At 32.8% G+C, this 27,500-nt stretch overlaps 1 protein-coding gene across 1 annotated transcript in view; it reads left to right on the top strand.

Moving 5' to 3' along the window:
• LOC135202505 (uncharacterized) overlaps positions 1-27,500 on the top strand; it is a 184,020-nt gene that overhangs the window by 144,501 nt on the left and 12,019 nt on the right. Inside the window, 1 exon segment of the mRNA XM_064231933.1 lies at positions 8,001-8,080. Within this exon segment, the coding sequence (XP_064088003.1) occupies positions 8,001-8,080 (80 nt within the window).

Raw genomic sequence — 27,500 nt, 5'->3', positions numbered from 1 at the left:
TTTGTGCGATGTATTCCGTTGCCAAGTCTATTTCAATATTCGTCTGTAGATATCCCTGTAGGTGGGTAGCGCCGTCAGTACACCCCACGCGGTGCACTGAAGCCAGGCGTAGCCAAAAAAAGAGCTAAGAATTCGAGAAGTTAAGACGGCATTGTAGCTATTACAATTGCATATGTATCCGGTGGAAAAGTTAAGTATATCTTAGTTTAACCAGACCACTGAGCTGATTAACAGCTCTCCTAGGGCTGGCCCAAAGGATCAGATATTTTTACGTGGCCAGGAACCAATTGGCTACTTAGCAACGGGACCTACAGCTTATTGTGGGATCCGAACCACGTTATATCGAGAAATGAATTTCTATTCACCATGTTTCTGATAGAAAGGACCAGGAGATTCTACAAATATATTTCAGCCTAAAAAGTAATAAAACTATTTTTAATAAATATATATATGAAAACAACAGGTATCATACTATAATGGGCGTAATGTCTGTCTGTCTGTCTGTCATTCAATCACGGCCAAACGGCTGGTCAGATGGGCATGAAACTTGACAGGGTTATGGTGGGGACCCCTAAGATGGTTTGTAATGGGGTTTCATCCAACCTACCCCCCTCCTTTGTATGGGGTTTCATCCAACCTACCCCCCTCCTTTGTAGGGGGTGGGGGTGGGAAGGGATTCTCTGAAACGGAGCTGTTTCTGGCCGTGAAACGAGGCTGGTTATTCCCGTAGACTTAGTTACTTTACGATTTTTCATACATAATTTCTGTACAACTTCCCCGGAGAAAGTCGCGAATATTTCAGCTCGGACACAATAGAAGATGAAAATTATCTTCAACATCCGCAAGATTTTTTGAATAACTTAAATCCATCGGGACTGCCAGTGCACAAAATAACGTTGAAGAAGTACTGCCCGGTAATATTGCTTCGGAATTTCGATCCTGCCAATGGACATTGCAACGGAACGAGGTACACCGTTATGGAGCTAAACTCCACGTCATCGAAGCAGTGATAGCAATGGGCCCTCACACTGGCAAACGTCTGTTCATCCCCCGGATTCCTCTGATGCCTTCGGACAACCAGTTTCCGTTCCAGTTACGGCGCAGGCAGTTTCCCATCAACCTGCCCTTCTCATTCACTGCAAACAAGTCGCAGGGCCAGACTTTGCATTGTGTGTGTTTCTGCCGTCACCCATGTTCACGCATGGCCAACTGTATGTGGCGATGAGCAGAGCAACTGACTCTGCCAACTTGAAATTAAGTTGTGGACAAACTGATAATATTGTGTACAAAGAGGTTCTGTAGTAGGTATGTATAAAAATCGCCCTTATTTTAATATTGCTGAACAAATAGTACATATAAATTTTTCACTTCTGCACCCGTATTTTATCACCCATCGTAGATGGGTCAGTTTGCTAGTATGTATAAATGGCTGAATGAATACTATTCAGTTACCTGTGCTGATGAATGAGATATCGTATGATACTCCGGAACTGTATTTGGATTTAGATGTAGAAATATGATTTATTAATGATTGATTACAATGTTTTTGATCGGAGACTACTGGTTATGCTGTTATTTTGTGACCTGCATTGTCACTTCATGATTTACAGTGCACCAAGGACTTTTCTGGTTTTGCTGTTCGTAAAAGGTGTATTTCATTATGCATTAACACTGATTCATTATCATTAGCACCTAATATATCTTGTATCTAGACCAGGAGTATCTCCTTTCTCTTTTACACATGCCCTTCATATCTCTCTTTGTTATTCTAAGGCTCTATTAGTTTCCTTACTACTTATATTTCCTTTCCTTCATTTTCATTGCTCGACTGCATTGTCCAGTCCTAACGGAACAGCATAGACGTTTGTAACCCCAACTAGGTCACTATTTACCACGTGCACAGGGTTGTTTAAATAATTTATAAATATATAGATATATATATATATATATATATATATATATATATATGTGTGTGTGTGTGTGTGTGTGTCTGTGTGTGTGTGTGTATTGTGTGTATATATATATATATATATATATATATATATATATATATTATATATATATATATGTATGTGTGTGTTTTCATGTAAATATATACAGGCATTTCGGTTTGTGTTAGTCAGGTTAGGTGTTTTGTGTATACGCACACAAGAATCATAACTCCACCTAGTAAGCTCAATTCATTTCGACCCCAAAATCTTTGCAGGAAATAGAAGCCTGCTGGTAACGAAACAAAATGTTGTTTTGATAAACCTTCCCCCGTGTGGTTTTACTGGAGTTAACTAAATCCTCGAATCGTCTCTGGTCTTTAGCGTCGCAGATAAAAATGAATTGCGTTTTACGTCTGGGTACCTTTGTATACGTTTGAGAGAGAGAGAGAGAGAGAGAGAGAGAGAGAGAGAGAGAGAGAGAGAGAGAGCGTAGAGGGGTGGGGGTTTAGATTCCAGACCAACTTTTATTTTGTGCGTAATTTCAGCCCTTCATACCAGTGGACCTTTGAACACAATGAATGTGAAGTATTTTTTTTCCCTTTGCTACATTTTTATGTTGAGAATGCAGGTCGTCTCGTTGACAGTTACGTCCCTTCTGTTCTGTTTGTGTGTACGTGCGTGTGTTTGTATGGTGTATGTGTGTGATCTATACACACACACTCACATATATATGTATGTTTATACATACACATCTATGAATAATATACATATTGTATATATATATATATTATATATATATATTTATATATATATATATTAATATATATATCTTATAATTGTATATCCATATTATATCGTATATATATATAATATATATAATATATCTATATATAATATATATATATATATATATATATATCTATATATATATATTATATATATATATATATATTTTAATATATATAGATATATATATATATATATATATATATATATATATATAATATATATAATTATATATATATATATAGATATATATATATATATATATATATATATATACATATATATATATATATATATATATATATATATATATATATATATGTGTGTGTGTGTGTGTGTGTGTGTGTGTGTATGTGTGTGCGTGTGTGTGTGTTTGAATACTGCATGAGAGAGAGAGAGAGAGAGAGAAAGTGAGTTTGTCTGTTTGTGTAATTTCTGTCAGGGGAAGCAAAAAGTGATATGAAATATAAAGTGAGCAAATAGCTACGGGGAAGGTGTAGCAACAGAATAGACGATCTTTCACCTTTACGTTAAGGCATTCTCAATAGAACTACACACTGCACATAAACGAACACTGCAAGAGAGAGAGGCTGATTTTCAAATGCACTGGAATAAGAGACCAAATCATAAACAAGAGAGTACGTACCAATTGTTATGCTAACAAGGGTTATTATAGCCTTTGAGGTCAGGCTTTAGATGAAGAACAGCTGTCCTGTTTTTAACCCGGGAACTACGTAGGTTACGAAAGGAAAGGCAAGTGACATCAACAAGAAATAATAGCGCCTCAATTACGTGGTCGGTATGGTGTTAGCTTGCCATCTCGGTGGCCGCGAGTTCGATTCTCGGGCATTCCACTGAGGAGTGAGAGATGTGTATTTCTGGTGACAGAAGTTCACTCTCGACGTGGTTCAGAAGTCACGCAAAGCCGTTGGTCCCGTTGCTGAATAACCACTAGTTCCATGCAACGTCAAAACACCACACAAACAAACAAACAAAACAAACAAGAAATAATAATTCTTTTAAATATTTTTCACACATTCAGTGCGCCTCGTATGGAGGCTGGGCCGTCGCACTGTAAGCATTACTTATGGCTCTCTGCAAGTGTCCCTTCAGCCCCTAGTTGCAACCTTTTTCATTCATTTTACTGTACCTCCGTTCATATTCTCTTTCTTCCGTCTCACTTTACACCTTCTCCCAAATATTACTTCATAGTGCAACTACGAGGTTTTCCTCCCGTTGCACCTTTTCAAACCCTCTTACTGAATGACCTTACTGTTCCCAGCTCTTGGATTTTGGTGTAAATTCTCTATTATATTCGACATCTGATGCGCTGTGATTGAGTGCATTGAGACCTAGACCAAGGTTATTATTAATTTCATTCGTTAGCAGCGTCACCAGAGATTCTGTAAAAATTCCACTAAGAGGTACAAAAATAGTATTAGTCTCTTGCAGATTGCTAAATCATAACCAACCAGTCATTTCTTAAAATAATTATTTACATTGATGTTTTCTTGAACCCCTTGCTCGTGTGGTCCACAAATAGAGAACAATAGTCAGTGCTTATCACTTTTATAGCGATGCGCTGAGAACCTGTTGTAATCATGTTTTTGCAGAGGTGTTGTACAAACAAATTATATTTACCAGGAATATTCGAAAAATTACTGTGATGAATTGAGAGCCAGAAACGTTACGCTGTGTTCTTTTCAGTGGTGAATTTAAGGGGGGGGGAGGGGGCATCCTGGTGACGTGCCCCCCATCACTTAGATATGAATAATAGAACATGGTTTTCTTTCAGTAAATCATTATTAACAAAAAATTGCTCAGTTAATTACTATGTTTTCTTTCATTAAATCGTTATTTTAAAAAACGTGCTTAGTTGATGAGTATTTTAGCAACAACAATTACCGCTGTATATATATATATATATATATATATATATATATATATATATATATATATATATATATATATATATAAGTGTGTGTGTGTGTTTGCATATATATAGTATATAAGTATTGATATATATATATATATGTATATATATATATAGTTATAAATATATATATATATATATATATATATATAATATCATATATAATATGTATGGTTATGTATGCAAACACACACACACACACACACATATCTATATATTATATATAATATATATATATATATCTTTGGTGTAATATATATATATACTATAATATATATATATATATATATATATATATATATATATATATAATATAGTATATATATACAGCAATAATTGTTGCTGCTAAAATACTCATTAACGCTACAGACGGAATAAAGGGAGATAAACAAATATGCAACTACGCACTACATGTGCATTGTATAATAGTGGGCACCACAGCGCCCCTAATCATGATTTCAGGGCGTCCCCCTCCCCCCACCCACAATTAATGATTATGTTTTCTTTCATTAAATAACGGATTTAATGAAAGAAAACATAATCATTAACTAAGCAATATTTTGTTAATAATGATGTTCTATTATTCATATCCATGTGGTGGGGGGCACGTCACCAGGTGCCCCCTCCCCGCCTTAAATCTGCCACTGAAAAGAACACAGCGTAACGTTTCTGGCTCTCAATTCATCACAGTAATTTTTCGAATATACTGAGTAAATATAATTTGTTTGTACATATATACATACACACACACACACGCGCACGCACACACCACACACACACACACACACACACACACACTATATATATATATATATATATATATATATATATATATATATATATATTGGACCCCCGTATTCGCGTTCTCAGGATTCGCGGACTCACACATTCGCGGATTTCTCTCGGGAACCTTTCCCTGCATTATTCGTGGAAAATTCGCGCATTTCGCAGGTATTTTTCTATGAGAAATATCCACAAATTCCCTGTGTTTTTGTTATAACAAACTTTCCATCATAAAATGCACTTTTTGTGATAAAACTATTAAAAAAACCAAGCATGAAAATTTTAGTGGTTTTTCTTAGTTTTAACTAACAAAATAGGCTGTTTTTAGCGTTTTTATAGGGGTTCCAAACATTCGCGGATTCTAACTATTCGCGGGGGGGTCTGGTACGTATCCCCCGCGAATACGGGGGAACCACTGTATATATATATATACATATATATATATATATATATATATATATATATATATATATATATATATATATATATATATATATATATATATATATATATATGTGTGTGTGTGTGTGTTTGTGTACATTTATAAGTATTGATATATATGTACCATGTGTGTGCACATGTTACATACATATACAATAATCCTAAGTACCCAGCCACGAAAAAGTCTAGATCCGCCACTGGTTCTTGTTGTGAGTAAATGGCTTCGATACAGTATTCACCGACTGAATAGAATCCCAGACGAGGCAGTTAGGTAACCGCCATCTTGGCTGATCAGAAGAAAGTTTCTCCAAATTTTTAAAAACCTTCCGGAGATTCGGAGAGGTGTAATAATAAAAAGATATAAAGTTTCTACCATCTTAAGAGAGGCCCTTGACGTCCTTAGTTTTGTGAGGTATCTAAAGGTGTTCAGTGAATTGATTAATAGAGGATCTGGTAATCATTGTTGTACACACACACGCACACACAAGGATGCATGCGTATGAACTCTTATAAGACATTTCCTCAAGTCCTCATACTGCAAAATATATATGTGGTAAATAATGAGTATTTTTGTTATGTATATAGAAGTAAATTTTCCTAACAGTATTAATTATTAATCTACTTTTGGCTGGATGCGCGGATTTCATTTAATCGTTGTGTCCACAGCGTGTTCATGCTGAAATAAACCCAATACAGGTAGAGTTCACTGATTTTCCTTTTCTTTGAAAACTTTAAATTTTTTTTATTATGGTATGTCAGAAGACCGTATGATCATTTATATATATATATATATATTATATATATATATATATATATATATATATATATATATATATATATATATATATATCGAGTACAAATGTCCTTTAATATCTAATTCGCTCTACCTCGGAATTAAAATATATTCATAAATGTATAACGGAAGGGGAATTTTTAGGCGATAATAGCTTTGCCGGCTGACGGGCACGAACCATCGACACCTTCAAATCCAGGATGACAGTGAAGCCTTAACCCACCCCACCCCTCTTGCGGTGGCGGGGTGGGTTAAGGCTTCACTGTCGTCTTGGATTTGAAGGTGTCGATGGTTCGTGCCCGTCAGCCGGCAAATCTATTATCGCCTAATAATTCCCCTTCGGTTAAACATATATGAAAATATATTAATTCCGAGGTAGAGCGAATTAGATATTAAAGGACATTTGCTGCTCGATATATGTATATGAATCACCGTAACGTGATATGACTTATATATATATATATATATATATATATATATATATATATATATATATATATATATATATATATATATATATATATATGTAACCATACAAAGCGGAACAGGGTTTCATTCTGGAGAATGAAGAAACTATTAAAAAATTGTATGTAAAAAAATTGGAGAATGAAGAACCCATTAAAGAAATTCGTACGTAAAAAAAATAAAACTTTTGATTTAGGACCCTTTTTCATTACAAATGGTCGTCATTTCCGCTAACTGTTTATCAAAGCCATTCTTTGAATTCCTTATACTTATTGATAAACCAACCATACATATTCATTGCTCTCGACGGAAGTCGAATAATAAATCAGTAAGATCTTCCCTACATTTATTCTTGGACGCAGAGTCATCCTTATAATCCATCACTTACTAATATATCACCCATATTTACTCTTTGCTTCCTGTCACCGCTATTGTAAATCACATCATGCAGTCACCTGTTACTGACGGCACTCTGATAAATCAATGAAATCTTTATTTGTTCCTGGATACAGAGCCATCCTTTGAATTCATAACTTATTAAAAAAAATCAGCCATACTTATTCTTTACTCTCTGTCACCGTTAATGCAAATCACTTCTGGCGATCACCTATTATTGTCGGCAGTCTGGTAAATCAATAAAATCTTTATTTATTCCTAGATACAGAGCTATCCTTATAATTCATAAATTTTTGATAAAAAATCACCCATACTTATTCTTTACTTATTCTTTTCTTATTAATAAAAAATCACCCATACAGATTCTTTACTTTCTGTCACCGTTAATGCAAATCACTTCTTGCAATCACCTGTTATTGACGGCAGTCTGATAAAATCAATAAGACCCACCTTTATTTATTCCTGGACACAGAACCGGGGAAGCATCTGACAATACCACGTCCCTGGCTGGGTTTCACCTTGTTTGGACAGAGGTCTCCCTCACCGACAAAGGTAAGTGGGAATATTTCGGTTCTCTTTGTTGGAGGCACGTTGAGAATTTGGTGTGATTGAATGCGAATGAAAGGCTGCTGCCTGGCTCCTTTCGTTATAGAGTAAAGCCATGTCATGTATTATTGTTAACTGGGTTCTGACTGCGTGGATTGTGAAGTTAAAATGGTTATTTCCTTCTTCTGAGATATTATTATTATTATTATTATTATTATTATTCAATTATTATTTTTTTTTTTTTTTTTTTTTTTTTTGTCTATCACAGTCCTCCAATTCGATTGGGTGGTGTTTATAGTGTGGGGTTCCGGGTTGCATCCTGCCTCCTTAGGAGTCCATCACTTTACTTCCAATGTGCGCCGTTTCTAGGATCACACTCTTCTGCATGAGTCCTGGAGCTACTTCAGCCGTCTAGTTTTTTCTAGATTCCTTTTCAGGGATCTTGGGTCGTGCCTAGTGCTCCTATGATTATGGGGTACAATTTCCACTGGCATATCCCACATCCTTCTTATTTCTATTTTCAGATCTTGATACTTCATTTTTTCATTTTTTCCCTCTCTTTCTCTTCAAACTCTGGTGTCCCATGGTATTGCGACATCAATGAGTGATACTTTCTTCTTGACTTTGTCAATCAACGTCACGTCTGGTCAGTTTGCACGTATCACCCTATCCGTTCTGATACCATAGTCCCAGAGGATCTTTGCGTGATCGTTTTCTATCACTCCCTCAGGTTGGTGCTCGTACCACTTATTACTACAAGGTAGCTGATGTTTCTTGCACAGGCTCCAGTGGAGGGCTTTTGCCACAGAATCATGCCTCTTTTTGTACTGGTTCTGTGCAAGTGCCGGGCATTCGCTTGCTATGTGGTTTATGGTTTCATTTTTCGTATTGCACTTCCTACATATGGGAGAGATGTTATTTCCGTCTATCGTTCTTTGAACATATCTGGTTCTTAGGGCCTGATCTTGTGCCGCTGTTATCATTCCTTCAGTTGTCTTCTTTAGCTCTCCCTCTGTAGCCATTTCCATGTGTCATCGCTGGCTAGTTCTTTAGTCTGTCCGTGCATTGGTTTGTTGTGCCAGTCCTCTGTTCTGTCTGTCACTCTCCTGTCTCTGTATATTTCTGGGTCTTCATCTACTTTTATTAGTCTTCTTCCCATGCACTCTTTAGGCCACTCATCTTCACTTGTTTTCAGATATTGCCCCAGTGCTCTGTTTTCGATGTTGACGCAGTCCTCTATACTTAGTAGTCCTCTCCCTCCTTCCTTTCGTGTTATGTATAGTCTGTCCGTATTTGCTCTTGGGTGTAGTGCTTTGTGTATTGTCATATGTTTCCTGGTTTCTGATCTTGCTGCGGAGTTCTGCCTTCGTCCATTCCACTATTCCTGCGCTGTATCTGATTACTGGCACTGCCCATGTGTTTATGGCTTTTATCATATTTCTGGTGTTGAGTTTTGACTTGAGTATCGCCTTGAGTCTCTTCATATATTCTTTCCTGATGGCGTCCTTCATCTCTTGGTGTTTTATATCCCCTCCTTCCATTATTCCCAAGTATTTGTATCCTGTCTCATCTATGTGTTTGATGTTGCTCCCATCTGGTAGCTTTATCCCTTCAGGGATAGGTACTCATTTACAGCTGAGTAGACTGAGGAAATTATGGTAAAGATCCTTTCTCAAGGGATTAACGCCGAGGAGAGCGGTCACCCATCCAACGACTGACCAGCCCCAATGTTGCTTAACTTGACAGTCCATTGACGACCTAACCCACTCCTCCACGGCGCCACATATTATTATTATTATTATTATTATTATTATTATTATTATTATTATTATTATTATTATTATTATTATTATTGTTATTATTATTGTTATTATTATTAAGAATGTGTAATGAATAATATTTAAACTAAATTGCAATTACACCAAGCCTTCCGTCAATTCACCCGTGAACATCAGATGGTTAATTATGATACCTCCTTTCTTGAGTTGGTACCCAGCATCCATCTTCTGTAGTACTTTTGTCATGTGAATCATGACTACAACGAAGAGTAGTGGGGACAGTGAGTCATCTTGAAATATTCCTCTCCTGAAGTTAACCTCTCTTAGTCTTATCCCAGAGCTTTTAAATCCTGTATTTTTGTATTTTTAAGGAAGCTGATGGTGCTTTCCTCTGCCCCATATATGTTCAAGGATTCTATTAGCCATGTGTGTGGTATTATGTCGAAGGCTTTCTTGTAGTCGATCCATGCCATGCTTAGGTTGGTTTTCCTTCTCTTTCTATTCTTCATTACCATTTTCTCTATCAGGAAGTGGCCTTTAATGCCCCTATACTTCCTTTTGCAGCCTTTCTGTTAGTGGGGGATGGTGTTTGTATCCTCTAGGTGGTTGTACTGCCTTCCACTGATGATACCTTTTAGAAACTTCCACATTATTATTATTATTATTATTTTTTTTTTGCTCTATCACAGTCCTCTAATTCGACTGGGTAGTATTTATAGTATGGGGTTCCGGGTTGCATCCTGCCTCCCTAGGAGTCCATCACTTTTCTTACTATGTGCGCCGTTTCTAGGATCACACTCTTCTGCATGAGTCCTGGAGCTACTTCAGCCTCTAGTTTTTCCAGATTCCCTTCCAAGGATCTTGGGATTGTGCCTAGTGTTCCTATGATTATGGGTACAATTTCCACTGGCATATCCCATATCCTTCTTATTTCTATTTTCAGGTCTTGATACTTATCCATTTTACCTTTCTTTCTCTCCAACTCTGGTGTCCCATGGTACTGCGACATCAATGAGTGATACTTTCTGCTTGATTTTGTCAATCAACTTCACGTCTGGTCTATTTGCACGTATCTGTTTTGATACCATAGTCCCAAAGGATCTCTGCCTGATCGTTTTCTATCACTCCTTCAGGTTGGAGTTAGTTACGAACTGTTAGAGGTTCGCTTCAAGTTCGATATTATGATAAACAAAAAGAATTCAACACCAACAATCGAAACTGGGGATACGAATATAGAAAGAAACACTAACAGAACAAAGGTTTATTTACAAGCTTACTAACAAAGGTAAATGCAGAATGGTCTCCTATTTACATAAAAAAGGTAAAATCTTACAATGCTTGAACTGGGGAAACAGTGAGGTAATGCAAATACTTGCTGGCCAATTTTGCGCTGTCGGAGGTCTATGCTCGAAGCAGTGGCTTCACAAAAGGAGAACTGTAATTGCAGACGTCTTCTTGACTCCGTATTGCAGAAAACAATGTCTATTCTTGATACTCGAAGGGCAGGAACTCCTCATAACCTCTTGTAGAACGTTTCTGCTCTCAAGGCTTGCTCAACGACGAAAATACCTCGGTCGTTCTCTCTAACTGGACGACTTGACCAGAATTCGACCAAACTCTCGAACGCCTTTTCCTCTCTGATCCTACGTCTGTTCCTTCTTCTCTTATCTCTCTCTAATTATCTCTGCTCTCTCACTGATGATCTGTTCTCTGGTCTCTGCTGCTGATGATCTGATATCTCGTACTTCGTCAGTCGTATTTATGTGGCAACCTGGGGGTGTGGCCTACCAGCGAACGTCACAGGCTCCCAAGATTACTGGAACTTCTTATAAGGATCTCGACGAAGTATTGCATCAGAAATCGTGGCGTTCCTCACGTCACGTCGGCGCCTGTCGCGTTCCATACCCCACTTGACGTTTCTAGAACAATCATGAGAACAGGCACCTCCAACACGTGCGCGGATACATCCATGTTACAGACCTACTTGAAGAAAATGTATTTTCATTTCCTTTAACTTATTCGCCGTTATGAAGCGATTACTATTACACGCCCCCCCAAAAAGAAAAAAAATGAAATCAACTGATTTTATTTTTTTCTAAAGATAAACAAGAATTAAACAGCAGGGGAACAATTCTGCATAAAGCTTTAATCCAGTTCAACATGCGCACTTCACTCACACACCCACTCATGCCATAAGAGAAAACGGTCATTAGGCTACTCGTTCTGAAAAATCTCTAGAGAGCTATCAGCTATCACATTATCCTTTCCTCTCAATTTTTCGTTTTCTGAACTCTGATTAAAACCTTGAAATACTAAAACACCTCTTGTGTTTTTCTCAAAACTAATTTCTCTTTGTGACATAATTACTACAGGCACAGGTGGTGGCCACGGTACGGGGCGTTCTTTATAATTCTGAAGCAAGTTTACATGTATCCACTTTGCTCTACTCTTACCCATATCGATTAAATACTGCAGGTTTCCCCTCTTCTCTGAAATTGAAAAAGGACCTTCGAACTTATAAGATAAAGAGGGACCTTCTTTCTGGACTAGTACTAAAACTTTATCTCTCACACAGAACCCTGTCTCTTTTGCTCCAAGATCATGTTTTCGTTTAGTCTCCCATTGACTTCCACTCGCGTTCTCCTTCGCTAGTTGCCAAGCATCTCTTAAATCGTTTTTATAATACTCTAGATTAGTTATGTAGTCTTCACTATCCTTGAAATATTTGGATACAAAATTACTACCATTATCACTCTGTATAGTATGAGGCAGACCAAACTTAGAAAAATAATTTAACAATCATTTACCTACGGTCCTCGCGTTACAGCTTCTTTCGGGTACCGCCTTGGGATAGCGAGTTAGTCTATCAATGATTGTCAACAGATATATATTCCCTCCCTTACTTCTAGGCAAAGGTCCAACCATATCGATAACTACATTCTCAAAAGGTTCGCCTACTGAAGGAATATTACACAACAGAGCTCTGGGAATTACTTGATTCGGTTTCCCGGCAATTTGGCATTCATTACAGCTTAAAACATACCTCTTTACGTCACTCTTCATTTTAGGCCAAAAGTACGCCCTACTAATACACCTGAAAGTTTTATTTACTCCCAAATGTCCTTGCTCATCATGTGCTAACTTCAAAACTAGCTCACGAAGCATCCTAGGAACTACCAATTGTTTGGTGATTTCCCTTACTACCTGACTTAGGACTAACATAACGACACAAAACTTCGTCCTTTAAACAAAAAGTTTCCTTACACACATCATCGAGATCATCATCCAGCTCACATTAAAAAATTTGGGCTAGTGTCTCACCCTCTCTCTGGAACTTGACTAGCTCAACCTTATTCAAAAGGTTAGTGCCTAATTCATCACCGTAACTAGTACTAGATACCGGTACATTTACTACGTTACTCTCGACAGCTGCACGTTCCCCATGGCTGTCACTGTCAACATCGATGAGTCAGGTCTCTCAGCCACACTCATGCCAAGATCAACCTCGCCACCTTTATAACACTCGTTCGAATCCACGAACTCACTCTCGTTCGAATCCACGAACTCACTCGTTCGAATCCACGAACAAATTATGACCGTAGTCTATGTCTGTATCTAAACCCGACCTAGTTACTACAATTTCAGGCACTGGAATCTCACTCACAACAGGATTCACATTCTTGGATAAAGCTAAGTCATTACCGACAATAATGTCAACGCCATCAACGGGCAAACTGTCAACAACTGCAAGTTTCACTTCTCCTGACACTACCTGACTTTCTAAATTCAACTTCAACAAAGGACAAAGAACACAAGTGTTAGGAAATCCACCTAACATGACTTTTTCTTCTATGTTGATTTCCACCCAGTTTGGCACACTCTCTCTCCTTATCAGTGAGACAGCAGCTCTTGTGTCTCGAAGCAAGACTACTTCCCTCGAAAACACTCCTCCAAGAGAGGAAACTACACCTTCTGACAGAAATTCACCAAAATTTTTCCTTGTTTCTCTCATCACATCATTCCTACTTGACGAAAGGTTAACTAGAGACACTGGTTTCTTAACGTCCTTCCTTTCTACTGCACAATTTCTCGCTAAATGCCCTTTCCCATTACTAGGGAAACAAGTCAATTCTGAGCCATTAGATACCACTTTACTCTTACAAACTTTAGATGTATGACCAGGTTTTCCGAATGTATAACAGGAATAGTCATTTTCACTCGCATTGCTATTACTAGAACTGAATCCTTTACTGCTTTGTACTCTACCAGACGAAGGATCATTTCGTTTCTTACTAACACTCAAATTATGAGTTAGACTATATTCGTCAGCTAACCTAGTTGCTCCTGCAAAAGATACTTCTTGCCTATCTTCTATATAAAGCTTAATCTCAGGGGATACATTATCTTTGAAGTTTTCTAACAACCCTAAGTTCTTCAAACCATCCAAATCCTCAACTTTAGCAGAAGTTAAACAATAAAAAAAACAGCCTTTCTAACTTCTTACCGTATTCTACATACGTAATATTTTCGTCCTTTCTCAAACTTCTAAATTTCTTACGGTACGCCTCCGGTACTAACCTGTACGCGCTAAGAACGGTTTTTTTTCACAATATCATAATCATCTCATTCCTCTTTAGACATGCAACTATACACAGTAAGTGCCCTACCACTCAAAACTGACTGTAAATATAAAGTCCACATTTATTTAGGAGAACCTACTCTTTCCATTAACTTCTCAAAACACATGAAATATTTCGTAACATCTTCCTCATCAAACCTATCAGCTCTGTTTTTGTTTTCGCCTGTCCGACTGTTACGAGTACTTTGTCTTAACCGAGCAATTTCCAACTCGTGCATACGTTCTTTCTCTCTTTCTTCTTGCTCATGCATATACGCACTTTTTCTCTTTCTTCCTGCTGCATTACCAACATTTCTACCTCTTGCTGCATTTTCCTCAATTCTCTCTTAGCTGCTCTTTCTTCTCTTTCGGCCGCTCTTTCATCTCTCTCATACTTTTCTATTTCTTTCCTTTCCACATACCCACAGAGATATTTCCCCTCTAGACCTAGGAGCTTACCCGACTCAATAAACTCTCTCACCATCCCACTCATTCTGGTTCTTTTTATATTCTCCCAGTTTCAAACTGTTACGGTGCCGAAATATACTGGCCAAGGTCGCCACTAAATGTCACGGACCCCGAGAGAGGTCCGCTTCAAGATCCTACGTCTGTTCCTTCTTCTCTTATCTCTCTCTGATAATCTCTGCTCTCTCACTGATGATCTGCTCTCTGATCTCTGCTGCTGATGATCTGATATCTCCTTCTTCGTCAGTCGTATTTTTATGGCAACCTGGGGGTGTGGCCTACCAGCGAACGTCACAGGCTCCCAAGATTACCGGAACTTCTTAGAAGGATCTCGACGAAGTATTGCATCAGAAATCGTGGCGTTCCTCACGTCAGGTCGGCGCCTGTCGCGTTCCATGCCCCACCTGTTGTTTCTAGAACAATCATGAGAACAGGCGCCTCCAACACGTGCGCGGATGCATCCATGTTGCAGACCTACTTGAAGAAAATGTATTTTCATTTCCTTTAACTTATTCGTCGCTATGAAGCGATTACCATTACAGTGTTTGTACCACTTATTACTGCAAGGTAGCTGGTGTTTCTTGCCCAGGCTCCAGTGGAGGGCTTTTGCTACTGAATCATGCCTCTTTTTGTACTGGTTCTGTGCAAGTGCCGGACATTCACTTGCTATGTGGTTTATGGTTTCATTTTTCGTATTGCACTTCCTACATATGGGAGAGATGTTATTTCCATCTATCGTTCTTAGGACATATCTGGTTCTTAGGGCCTGATCTTGTGCCTACTGTTATCATTCCTTCAGTTTCCTTCTTGAGCTCTCCCCTCAGTAGCCATTACCGAGTGCAATCGCTGGCTAGTTCTTTAGTCTGTCTCATGTATTGTCCGTGCATTGGTTTGTTATGCCATTCCTCTGTTCTGCTTGTCTTTCTCCTGTCTCTGTATATTTGTGGGTCTTCGTCTACTTTTATCAGTCCTTCTTCCCATGCACTCTTTAGCCACTCGTCTTCACTGGTCTTCATATATTGCCCCAGTGCTCTGTTCTCGATGTTGACGCAGTCCTCTATGCTTAGTAGTCCCCTCCCTCCTTCCTTTTGTGTTATGTATAGTCTGTCCATATTTGCTATTGGGTGTAGTGCTTTCCTCGTTTTCTGGTCTATGCTGCGAAGTTCTGCCTTCGTCCATTCCACTATTCCTGCGCTGTATCTGATTACTGGCACTTATTCCAGAGCTTGTAAGTATTGTAATCCAGTTGTGCATTGTATTTTTGAGGAAGCTGATGGTGTTTTCCTCTGCCCCATATATTTTCAGGCATTCTATTAGCCAAGTGTGTGGTATCATGTCGAAGGCTTTCTTATAGTCTATCCATACCATGCTTTGGTTGGTTTTCCTTCTCTTACTTTTCTTCATTACCATTTTGTCTATCAGGAGCTGGTCTTTTGTGCCCCTACACTTCCTTCTGCAGCCTTTCTGTTGGTGGGGGATGGTGTTTGTATCCTCTAGGTAGTTGTATAGCCTTTCGCTGATGATACCTGTTAGTAGCTTCCACATTATTGGTAGGCAGATGATAGGCTTGTAGTTACTGGCTATATTTCCCTTACTCTTGTCTTTCTGGAATAAGGATGTTCTTCCTGTGGTCATCCTTTTGGGCGCATGGTGATTTGTGATACAATGCTGGAGTTGTTCTGGTATTCTTGGGTGTAGGGCCTTGAAGTTTTTGTGCCAGTATCCATGGACTTCATCGGGACCTGGGGCTTTCCAGTTGGGCATTTTCTTTAGTTGGTGTCTGACTGTGTCAGTCATGATGTCTGTGAATCTTTGTTTTATTCGCCTTGTTTCTTCAGCCTTGACTTCCTGGAGCCATGTTGCATGTTTGTTGTGTGATACCGGATTGCTCCATATGTTTTCCCAGAGTCTCTTACTTTGTTCGGCTTCAGGAATTTCTGGGTGGTTGTCTTCCCCTCTTAGTTGGCTGTATAGTCTTTTCTGGTTGGTTCCGAATAGTTTGTTCTGTTGGTATCCCTTATTCCTGCTTAGGTACCGTTGGATCTCATGTGCTTTGGCCATAAGCCTCTGTTTTACATCTTCTATTGTGTTGTTTAGTCCCCTCTCCTGTACTTTGTATTTCTCGTTGAGTTCCTCCCTTGATTTCTTGTTTCTTAGCCTTTTTTCTGCCATCTCTTTCAGTTTACTCAAGTCAGATCTCATCAACATGATTTGCTTTACCAGGCGCCTTTTCCAAGGCGGTTGCTGTTTTGGTTTCTGTTGGGTTGGTTGTGCTGGTGGTGTTGGTGTTCGAATCCCCATCAGTTCTGCTACTAACCTTGCTCCTGCATATGTCAAGTTATTTGTTATGTGATATTAGTGGTGTGTATTAGTCTCATTATTTCATTGACCTCACTTGTTTTCTCCCTTAATTTCTTGGTGTTGTAGGCTTTCATGGAGGGGATCTTTGTTCTCTCTGTATCTGGCTTCATCCTTCATCCATGGCTTCATCCATTGTCTGATCTATTATTATTATTATTATTATTATTATTATTATTATTATTATTATTATTATTATTATTATTATTATTTGTTTTATTTTTTTTTTTATTATTATTTATTTTTATTTTTCTTTAAATTACTTTCTTCTTAATTTTTTTATTTTTTTCAAAATTATTACTACATATTATTTTACGATATTATTATTATTATTATTATTATTATTATTATTATTATTATTATTATTATTATTATTATTATTATTATTATTTTTTTTTTTTTTTTTTTTTTTTTTTTTCTCTCTATCACAGTCCTCCAATTCGACTGGGTGGTATTTATAGTGTGGGTCCGGGTTGCATCCTGCCTCCTTAGGAGTCCATCACTCTTCTTACTATGCGTGCCTGTTTTCTAGGATCACACTCTTCTGCATGAGTCCTGGAGCTACTTCAGCCTCTAGTTTTTTCTAGATTCCTTTTCAGGGATCTTGGGATCGTGCCTAGTGCTCCTATGATTATGGGTACGATTTCAACTGGCATATCCCATATCCTTCTTATTTCTATTTTCAGATCTTGATACTTATCCATTTTTTCCCTCTCTTTCTCTTCAACTCTGGTGTCCCATGGTATTGCGACATCAATGAGTGATACTTTCTTCTTGACTTTGTCAATCAACGTCACGTCTGGTCTGTTTGCACGTATCACCCTATCCGTTCTGATACCATAGTCCCAGAGGATCTTGCGTGATCGTTTTCTATCACTCCCTCAGATAGCTGATGTTTCTTGCACAGGCTCCAGTGGAGGGCTTTTGCTACTGAATCATGCCTCTTTTTGTACTGGTTCTGTGCAAGTGCCGGGCATTATTCGCTTGCTATGTGGTTTATGGTTTCATTTTTCGTATTGCACTTCCTACATATGGGAGAGATGTTATTTCCGTCTATCATTCTTTGAACATATCTGGTTCTTAGGGCCTGATCTTGTGCCGCTGTTATCATTCCTTCAGTTTCCTTCTTTACTCTCCCCTCTGTAGCCATTGCCATGTGTCATCGCTGGCTAGTTCTTTAGTCTGTCTCATGTATTGTCCGTGCATTGGTTTGTTGTGCCAGTCCTCTGTTCTGTCTGTCAATCTCCTATCTCTGTATATTTGTGGGTCTTCGTCTACTTTTATTAGTCCTTCTTCCCATGCACTCTTAAGCCACTCGTCTTCACTGGTTTTCAGATATTGCCCCAGTGATCTGTTCTCGATGTTGACGCAGTCCTCTATACTTAGTAGTCCTCTCCCTCCTTCCTTTCGTGTTATGTATAGTGTGTCCGTATTTGCTCTTGGGTGTAGTGCTTTGTGTATTGTCATATGTTTCCTGTTTTCTGATCTATGGTGCGGAGTTCTGCCTTCGTCCATTCCACTATTCCTGCGCTGTATCTGATTACTGGCACTGCCCATGTGTTTATGGCTTTTATCATATTTTCCGGCGTTGAGTTTTGACTTGAGTATCGCCTTGAGTCTGCATATATTCTTTCTTGATCGTGTCCTTCATCTCTTGGTGTTTTATATCCCCTCCTTCCATTATTCCCAGGTATTTGTATCCTGTCTCATCTATGTGTTTGACGTTGCTCCCATCTGGTAGTTATTATTATTATTATTATTATTATTATTATTATTATTATTATTATTATTATTATTATTATTTTATTACATTTTGAATTTACATTACTGTTATTTTAATTTCATTTATATTTATATTTTATTTTTATTGACTTTATTTTAATTTTTTTATTATTTTATTATTTTATCATTATTAGTTTTATTTTATTTTTGTACTTTTATATTTATAATTTTTATTTTTATTATCAGAGTTATTTCTATTATTTTTTTTATATTATTATGATATTAATTTTATTCATATTTTACCGTTTTTTATTCATTTTTACTTTTAATATTATTTCATTTTAATTACTATTATTGTTTTTATTATTTTTTTAAATTATTTTTATTTTCATTTCTATTAGTTTTATTTTCATTATTATTTTTATGTCTATTTTTTAAATTTTTCTTTTTATATGTATTATATCTATTTTAATTTTTATTATTATTTTTTATCTTTATTTTTATTTTATAATTTATATTATTTTTATTTTTCTAATTTTTTTCTATATTTTTTTATTTATATTACGATTATTTTTATTTGTACTTTTTATTGATATTATTCCTAGTCTTATGTTTATGATTATTTTGTTGTTCTCATTATTATTTTTATTTTTATTAATCTTTTCATTATTATTATTACTAATTTTATTTTATTTTTATCATTTATATTTTCCTTATTATTTCATTATTCTCATTTTTATTTCTGCCATTTATGTTTTCCTTATTATTTCATTATTGTTATATATGTAAGTTACAATCTAATTATATTTTTTTAATTTATTTTTTTATTTTATTTTGAATTTGTATTATTATTATTATTTTATTTATTTAACTTTATATTTTTTATTATTTTTATTTTTATACTGTATGGTTATATTTGTTATTATTATTTTATTATTCTATTGTTATTATTCTTATTTTCATTATTTTTACTTGCATGTTTATTATTTTTATTTTTATTTTCAGAATTATTACTATTATTTTATTGTTTTTATTTTCATTATTTTATATATATTATTATTATTTTTATTTTGAATTTTTATTATTATTTGTTAATAATATTTGTATTTTATTTCTCATTTTTTTTATTTTTATTTTTAATATTTTTATATTTATGTTTATTATATTTATTTTTACTTTTTATTTTATATTTTTATTATTTTTATTTCTGTAATTTATACTTTATTTTTATTACTTTTTTAATTTTTTATTTATTTTTAGTATTAGTATTATTTTATTTTTATTATTTAAATTTTTATTCATATTTTTATTTTTTATGATTTTTTTCACTATGATTTTTACTTCTTATTCTAATTGATATATTTATATTGTTATTAGTACTGTTGTTTTTTATATTTTTGTATTATTTTATTTATTTTATTTTTATTGTTTTTATTTCTATTTCTATTTTTAATTATTTATGTTGTCCTTTTTATTATTTCATGATTCTTGTTAGTTTTATTTTTATTAATTTATTTATAGTGTAATTATTTTTTATTTTTCACTTATTTTTAATTTCATTGTTATTATTTTATTATTGTTATTTTTATTTTTATTTTTATTTTTATAATTTATATTATTGTTATTTGTAATTTTAATTTTTATTATTTATATTTTTATTTATAGAATTATTACTATTATTGTCTTAAGTTTATTTTTATTATTACTAATCTTATTTTTTATATATTTTATTTTATTTTTATATTATTATTATTATTTTATTTTATTTTTATTTCCATATTTATTACATGTATTTTGAAATTGTATTATCATCATTTTATTAACAAATTGTTTTAATCAATTGTATATATATTTCTATATTTCTATACCGATTCTTATTTTATATTATTTTTCGTATATATACATTTTATTATTATAATTTTACTAGTTTATTATTTTTGGGTTTTTTTATCATTTTTATTTTTATATCTCTTACTATTATTTTGTTTTCATTATTTTTTACTTTTATTAATTTCAGCTTTATTTTTGTGATTATTATTTTATTTATATTTCATTATAATTATTTTTATTTCTAAAATTATATTTTAATTTTAATTATTATTATTTTATTTTCATCTTTACTCTACAAGTTGACCCTCTTTTAAACATATAACAAAAATAATTGCTGCTTCAGCTGTAGTAATTTTATATAGGTCAATTTTCATAATTATGATTTTCTCATTGTTTCTTAAACTACTGAACAATGCACCGAAGGTTGGCATGTCTAAAATTGGTAATTATGAAAGTCAATTTTAATTTTATTCAAAGATGGCAGAGGCTGTATAACTCGTACAGTTTTTCAGGGTTACATTTTATTTCGAAGTCTGGATTCTGACTATTCCTTCGCACTACTTAAACAGTTTAGTAGAGCGCCTGTGGAGGCTATTTTCACATGCAGGGTGAATATCAGTGTATATATTTATATTTCAATTTTTACAGATGAAATGTGATATCATAGTCATCAAAGTCATTCTCTCTCTCTCTCTCTCTCTCTCTCTCTCTCTCTCTCTCTCTCTCTCTCTCTCTCTCTCTTGATACGATATAGTATGTTACTGTTTTTATCTTTATAATTATTATCCTTATTGTTATCATTATTTAAAAAAAATTATATTATAATTTTAATTGTATTTAGATCTTTATTTTATTTTTTATTATTTTTACTTTTCTGTTTATAATGTTAATTTTTATTATTTAAGTTGTTACTAATATTTTTTTGTTTTTATTTTCATTATCTATATATCTGTTTTTATTTTTCTTATTTTGAACTTTAATAATTTTATTTATATGTTATTTTTTTATTAATTTTATTTTTATTTTATTTAATAATATTTTATTTTAATTATTATTATTTATATTTTATTACTTCTAATTATTTTTTATTTTTCTTAATATTATTATTTTATTTTCATTATTATTATTACTATTATTATTATTATTATTATTATTATTATTATTATTATTATTATTATTATTATTATTATTATTAATTTTTTATTTTTTTATTATGTTAGTTATATTTTTTTATTATTGTTTTTTTTATTATTATAATTTATATGATTATTTTATTTATTTCATTCTTTTTATTTTATTGTTCTAATTATTTTGTTATTTTTATATTATGATTATTAATATTTTTTATTTTTATTTTTAATATATGCATTTTATTATTTTTAATTTTTTAATTTCATTTTTATATTTTTATATTTTATTTATTATTTACCTTTTATTTATTATTACTTCATCACTTTTTTTGTTTTTGTTTTTTATTAAAGTTATTATTATAAATATTTTTATCTCAAATTATTATTATTTTATTAGTATATTTATATTTATATTTTACTTTATTATTTTTACTTTTAATATTAATTTATTGTAATTATCATTATTTATATTTGTTTGTGATTTATTTTTATTTTTAAATATTAATTTATAATTATTATTATTATTTAATATTATTTTTTAATGTCATTGTTTTTATTTTTATTTTTATTATTTTTCATATGCATTATTTTTTTATTTTATTATTTCATATGCATTATTTTTTACTTTTATATTTATTATTTTTTTTATTAGTTTTTATTTCTATAATATATATAAATTATTTTTAACAATTTTATTTGTATTTTCATTTTTATTGCTACTATTTTTATTATTATTTTTTTTATTGATAATCTTAGTTTTCTGTTTATTATTATTTTTTCATATTGTTTCTCATTATATTATTATTTTTTTTTAAATTTATATTATTTTCAGTATTGTTTTTATGTTTTATTATATTTATTTACTTATTTATTTTATAGTTTTTTATTTTTATATTTTCCTTATTATTTTTTCAATTTTTATTTTTGTATTATTAATTTTGCTATTTTTTGAATATTTTTATTTGAATCTATTATTATTATATTATTATTATTATTATTATTATTATTATTATTATTATTATTATTATTATTATTATTATTATTATTAGTTATTATTATTATTATTATTATTATTATTATTTTTTTTTTTTTTTTTTGCTCTATCACAGTCCTCCAATTCGACTGGGTGGTATTTATAGTGTGGGGTTCCGGATTGCATCCTGCCTCCTTAGGAGTCCATCACTTTTCTTAATATGTGCGCCGTTTCTAGGATCACACTCTTCTGCATGAGTCCTGGAGCTACTTCAGGCCTCTAGTTTTTCTAGATTCCTTTTCAGGGATCTTGGGATCGTGCCTAGTGCTCCTATGATTATGGGTACGATTCCACTGGCATATCCCATATCCTTCTTATTTCTATTTTTCAGATCTTGATACTTATCCATTTTTTTTTTCCCCTCTCTTTTCTCTTCAACTCTGGTGTCCCATTGTATTGCGACATCAATGATTGATACTTTCTTCTTGACTTTGTCAATCAACGTCTCGTCTGGTCTATTTGCACGTATCACCTTATCCGTTCTGATACCATAGTCCCAGAGGATCTTTGCGTGATCGTTTTCTATCACTCCCTCAGGTTGGTGCTCGTACCACTTATTACTGCAAGGTATCTGATGTTTCTTGCACAGGCTCCAGTGGAGGGCTTTTGCCACTGGAATTATGCCTCTTTTTGTACTGGTTCTGTGCAAGTGCCGGGCATTCGCTTGCTATGTGGTTTATGGTTTCATTTTTCGTATTTCACTTCCTACATATGGGAGAGATGTTATTTCCGTCTATCGTTATTATTATTATTTATTATTATTATTATTATTATTATTATTATTATTAATTATTATTATTATTATTATTATTTTTGTTATTGTTTATTATTTTATTATTAGTTCTATTTCTGTTAATTTTTAGTACATTATTTACAAAATTATTACTATATTTTTCTTACTTCTATTGTTATTATTATTTTTTTATTATTAATAATATTACTTTGTTATTCATATCTTTATCATTTTCATATATGTTATTTATTATTTTGAATGTTATTATTATTTTACTAATTTTATTTATATTTGTATAATTTTATAATTATTGTTATATTTACAGTTATTGTTTGTATTATAAAATTTTCATTATTATTATTTCACTAATTGTTTGTATATTAATATATTTTTGTATTTTTTATACTTATTTTTTTTATTTTTTTTTATTCAGTATATTTTATTATTTTTATATTATAAATATTAATTTCAGGTTTATTTTTTATTGCTACTATTTTATTTATACTTCATTTCTGTTATTTTTATTTTCATTTTTTATATTAATTACCTTTAATATTATTTCCAAATCTTTTACGCTTTTGTAAATTAAAAAATAATTGTTGCTTTCAGCTGTAGTAATTTTTTCATGTAGGTAAATCATAATTTTTAAGATTTTCTCATTGTTTTAGTATTTTCATGTAGTAAATTTTTCATAATAAGATGTTTTCTCATTGTGCTTAACTACTAACAGCGCACCGAAGGTTGGCATGTCTGAGATAGGTAATTATGAAAGTCAATTTAATTTTATTCAAAGATGCTAGAGGCTGTAGTTAAACATTCGTTGTATAACCCGTAGGGGCTTTTTCAGGGTTACATTTTTATTCGAAGTCGATTCTGACTATTCCTTGACACTACTTCAACAGGTAGTAGAGCGCCTTTAGAGGTCATCTTCACAGCAGGTGAAGACCAGTGTATATATTTATATTTCAATTTTTACAGATAAAATATGATATCATAGTAAACAAAGTCATCTCCTCTCTCTCCTCTCTCTCTCTCTCTCGCTCTCTCTTCTCTCTTCTCTCTCCTCTCTCTCTCTCTCTCTCTCTCTCTCTCTTATCTATGTATTATTATTATTTATTATTATTATTATTATTATTATTTTATTATTTGAATTTATATTATTATTTTTAATTGTGTTACATTCTATTTTTTATTATTTTTACTTTTCTGCTCTAATTTAATTTTTATTTTTATTTTCATCATATTTTTATTATTTGTATATGTATACCCTATTAATTACGGGCTTATTTTTTATTATATTATAGTTTATATATACGTCTATTTATTTCCGTCTATCGTTATTATTATTATTATTATTATTTTTTATTATTATTATTATTATTATTATTATTATTATTATTATTATTATTATTATTATTATTATTTTTTGTATTGTTTATTTTTTATTTTATTATTAGTTTTCTATTTCTGTAATTTTTAGTACATTATTTTACAAAATTATTACTATAGGTTTTTCTTACTTCTATTGTATTATTATTTTTTATTTTTATTTTTACTTAATAATATTACTTTGTTATTCATATCTTTTATTCATTTTTCATAATACGTTTATTTATATTTTGAAATGTTTATTATTATTTACTAATTTTATTTATATTTTGTATTAATTTTATAATTATTGTTATATTACAGTTATTGTTTGATTATAAAATTTCATTATATTATTTCACTAATTGTTTGTATATTAATATATTTTTGTATTTTTTATACTTATTATTTTTTATTCGTATATTTATTATTTTATATTATAAATATTAATTTCAGGTTTTATTTTTTTTATTGCTACTATTTTTATTTACTTCATTTCCCTGTTATTTTTTTATTTTCATTTTTTTTATATTTAATTACCTTTAATATATTTCCTATTTTTATCTTTATTATGAAGCAAACAATCTTTAAACGTGAAATTAAAAAATTAATTGTTTGCTTCAGCTGTAGTAATTTCATGTAGGTAACAAATTTTCATAATTAAGATTTTCTCATTGTTTTGCTTAAACTACTGAACAGCGCACCGAAGGTTGGTATGTCTTAAATAGGTAATTATGGAAGTCAATTTTAATTTTATTCAAAGATGCCAGAGGCTGTAGTTAAACATTCGTTGTATAATACGTAGGGTTTTTCAGGGTTACATTTTTATTTGAAGTCTGGATTCTGACTATTCCTTGACACTACTTCAACAGGGTAGTAGAGCGCCTTTAGAGGTCATCTTCACATGCAGGGTGAAGACCAGTGTATATATTTATATTTCAATTTTTACAGATAAAATATGATATCATAGTAAACAAAGTCATCTTCTCTCTCTCTCTCTCCTCTCTCTCTCTCCTCTCTCTCTTTTTATCTATGTAATATTATTATTATTATTATTATTATTATTATTATTATTATTATTATTATTATTATTATTATTATTATTTTGAATTTATATTATTATTTTAATTGTATTTACATTTTATTTTTATTATTTTTACTTTTCTGCTCATAATTTAATTTTTATTTTTATTCATATTTTTATTATTTGTATATGTATACCTATTAATTACGGGCTTATTTTATTAATATTAGTAGTTTTATATACGTCATTTCCATTATTTTTATATTTTTATATTTATTTTATTTTATTATTAAATTTCCATTAAACTAGCAAGACTAAACCAAGTTATGACATTGGGTGTATTCCAATCATTAAAACCTTCGTGATACTTAGAAAGAGAGAGAGAGAGAGAGAGAGAGAGAGAGAGAGAGAGAGAGAGAGAGAGAGAGAAATGTATATCTCATTTAGGAGATGATAAGAGGACCTAAGCGAATTTGTTTTTCCTACTCTCCTGCTTGTTTGAGGATGCCATAGTTGCTGATGGCTGCTGCCCCTGTTGTTGGACTCGGGGTTGTATAGTTAGTGGTGGTGAGAAGGAAAAGGCGGGGGGGGGGGGGGGGGGGGGGGGGGGGGGGGGGGGCACGTTAGGTTGGGGAGTGGGCTAGGTTGCGGAGGGGAGTAGGTGGGCGGGTATTACGGGCAACAGAGGCCCGCTACAGGTTCGATATTATAATAAACAAAAAGAATTCAACACCAACAGTTGAAACTGGGGATATAAATATAGAAAGATACACAAACAGAACAAAGGTTTATTTACAAGCTTACTAACAAAGATAAATGCAGAATGGGTTCTTCTATTTACATAAAAAAAGTAAAATCTTACACTGCATGAACTGGGAAACAGTGAGGTAATGAAAATACTTGCTGGCCAGTTTTGCAGCTGTCAAAAATCAATGATCGAAGCGACGGCTTCACAAAAGGAGAACTGTAACTTCAGACGTCTTCTTGACTCCGTATTGCAGAAAACAATGTCTATTCTTGATACTCGAAGGGCAGGCACTCCTTGAAACCTCTTGTAGAGCATTTCTTCTCTGAAGGCTTGCTCAACGTCGAAATATCTCGGTCGTCCACTCCCTGACGGCGACTTGACCAGATTCCGACCAAACTCTTGTGCGCCGACTTCCTCTCTTATCCTTCGCCTGTTCCTTCTTCTCTTATCTTTTCCTGGTGAGCTCTCACTGATGATCTCTGCTCTTGATCTCTCACTGATGATCTGATCTCTGATACTTCGTCAGTCATATATATACGGCAATCTGGGGGCGGGGCCTACCAGCGAACATCACAGGCTCCCAAGATGACAAGAACGATTTAGAAGGATCTTGAGGAAA

The sequence above is a fragment of the Macrobrachium nipponense genome, chromosome 30 (genome assembly GCF_015104395.2).
Source record: "Macrobrachium nipponense isolate FS-2020 chromosome 30, ASM1510439v2, whole genome shotgun sequence".
In the NCBI taxonomy this organism is placed as follows: domain Eukaryota; kingdom Metazoa; phylum Arthropoda; class Malacostraca; order Decapoda; family Palaemonidae; genus Macrobrachium; species Macrobrachium nipponense.
The sequence above is the reverse complement of the archived record's forward strand: the minus strand, read 5'-3'. Positions and strand labels throughout refer to the sequence as shown.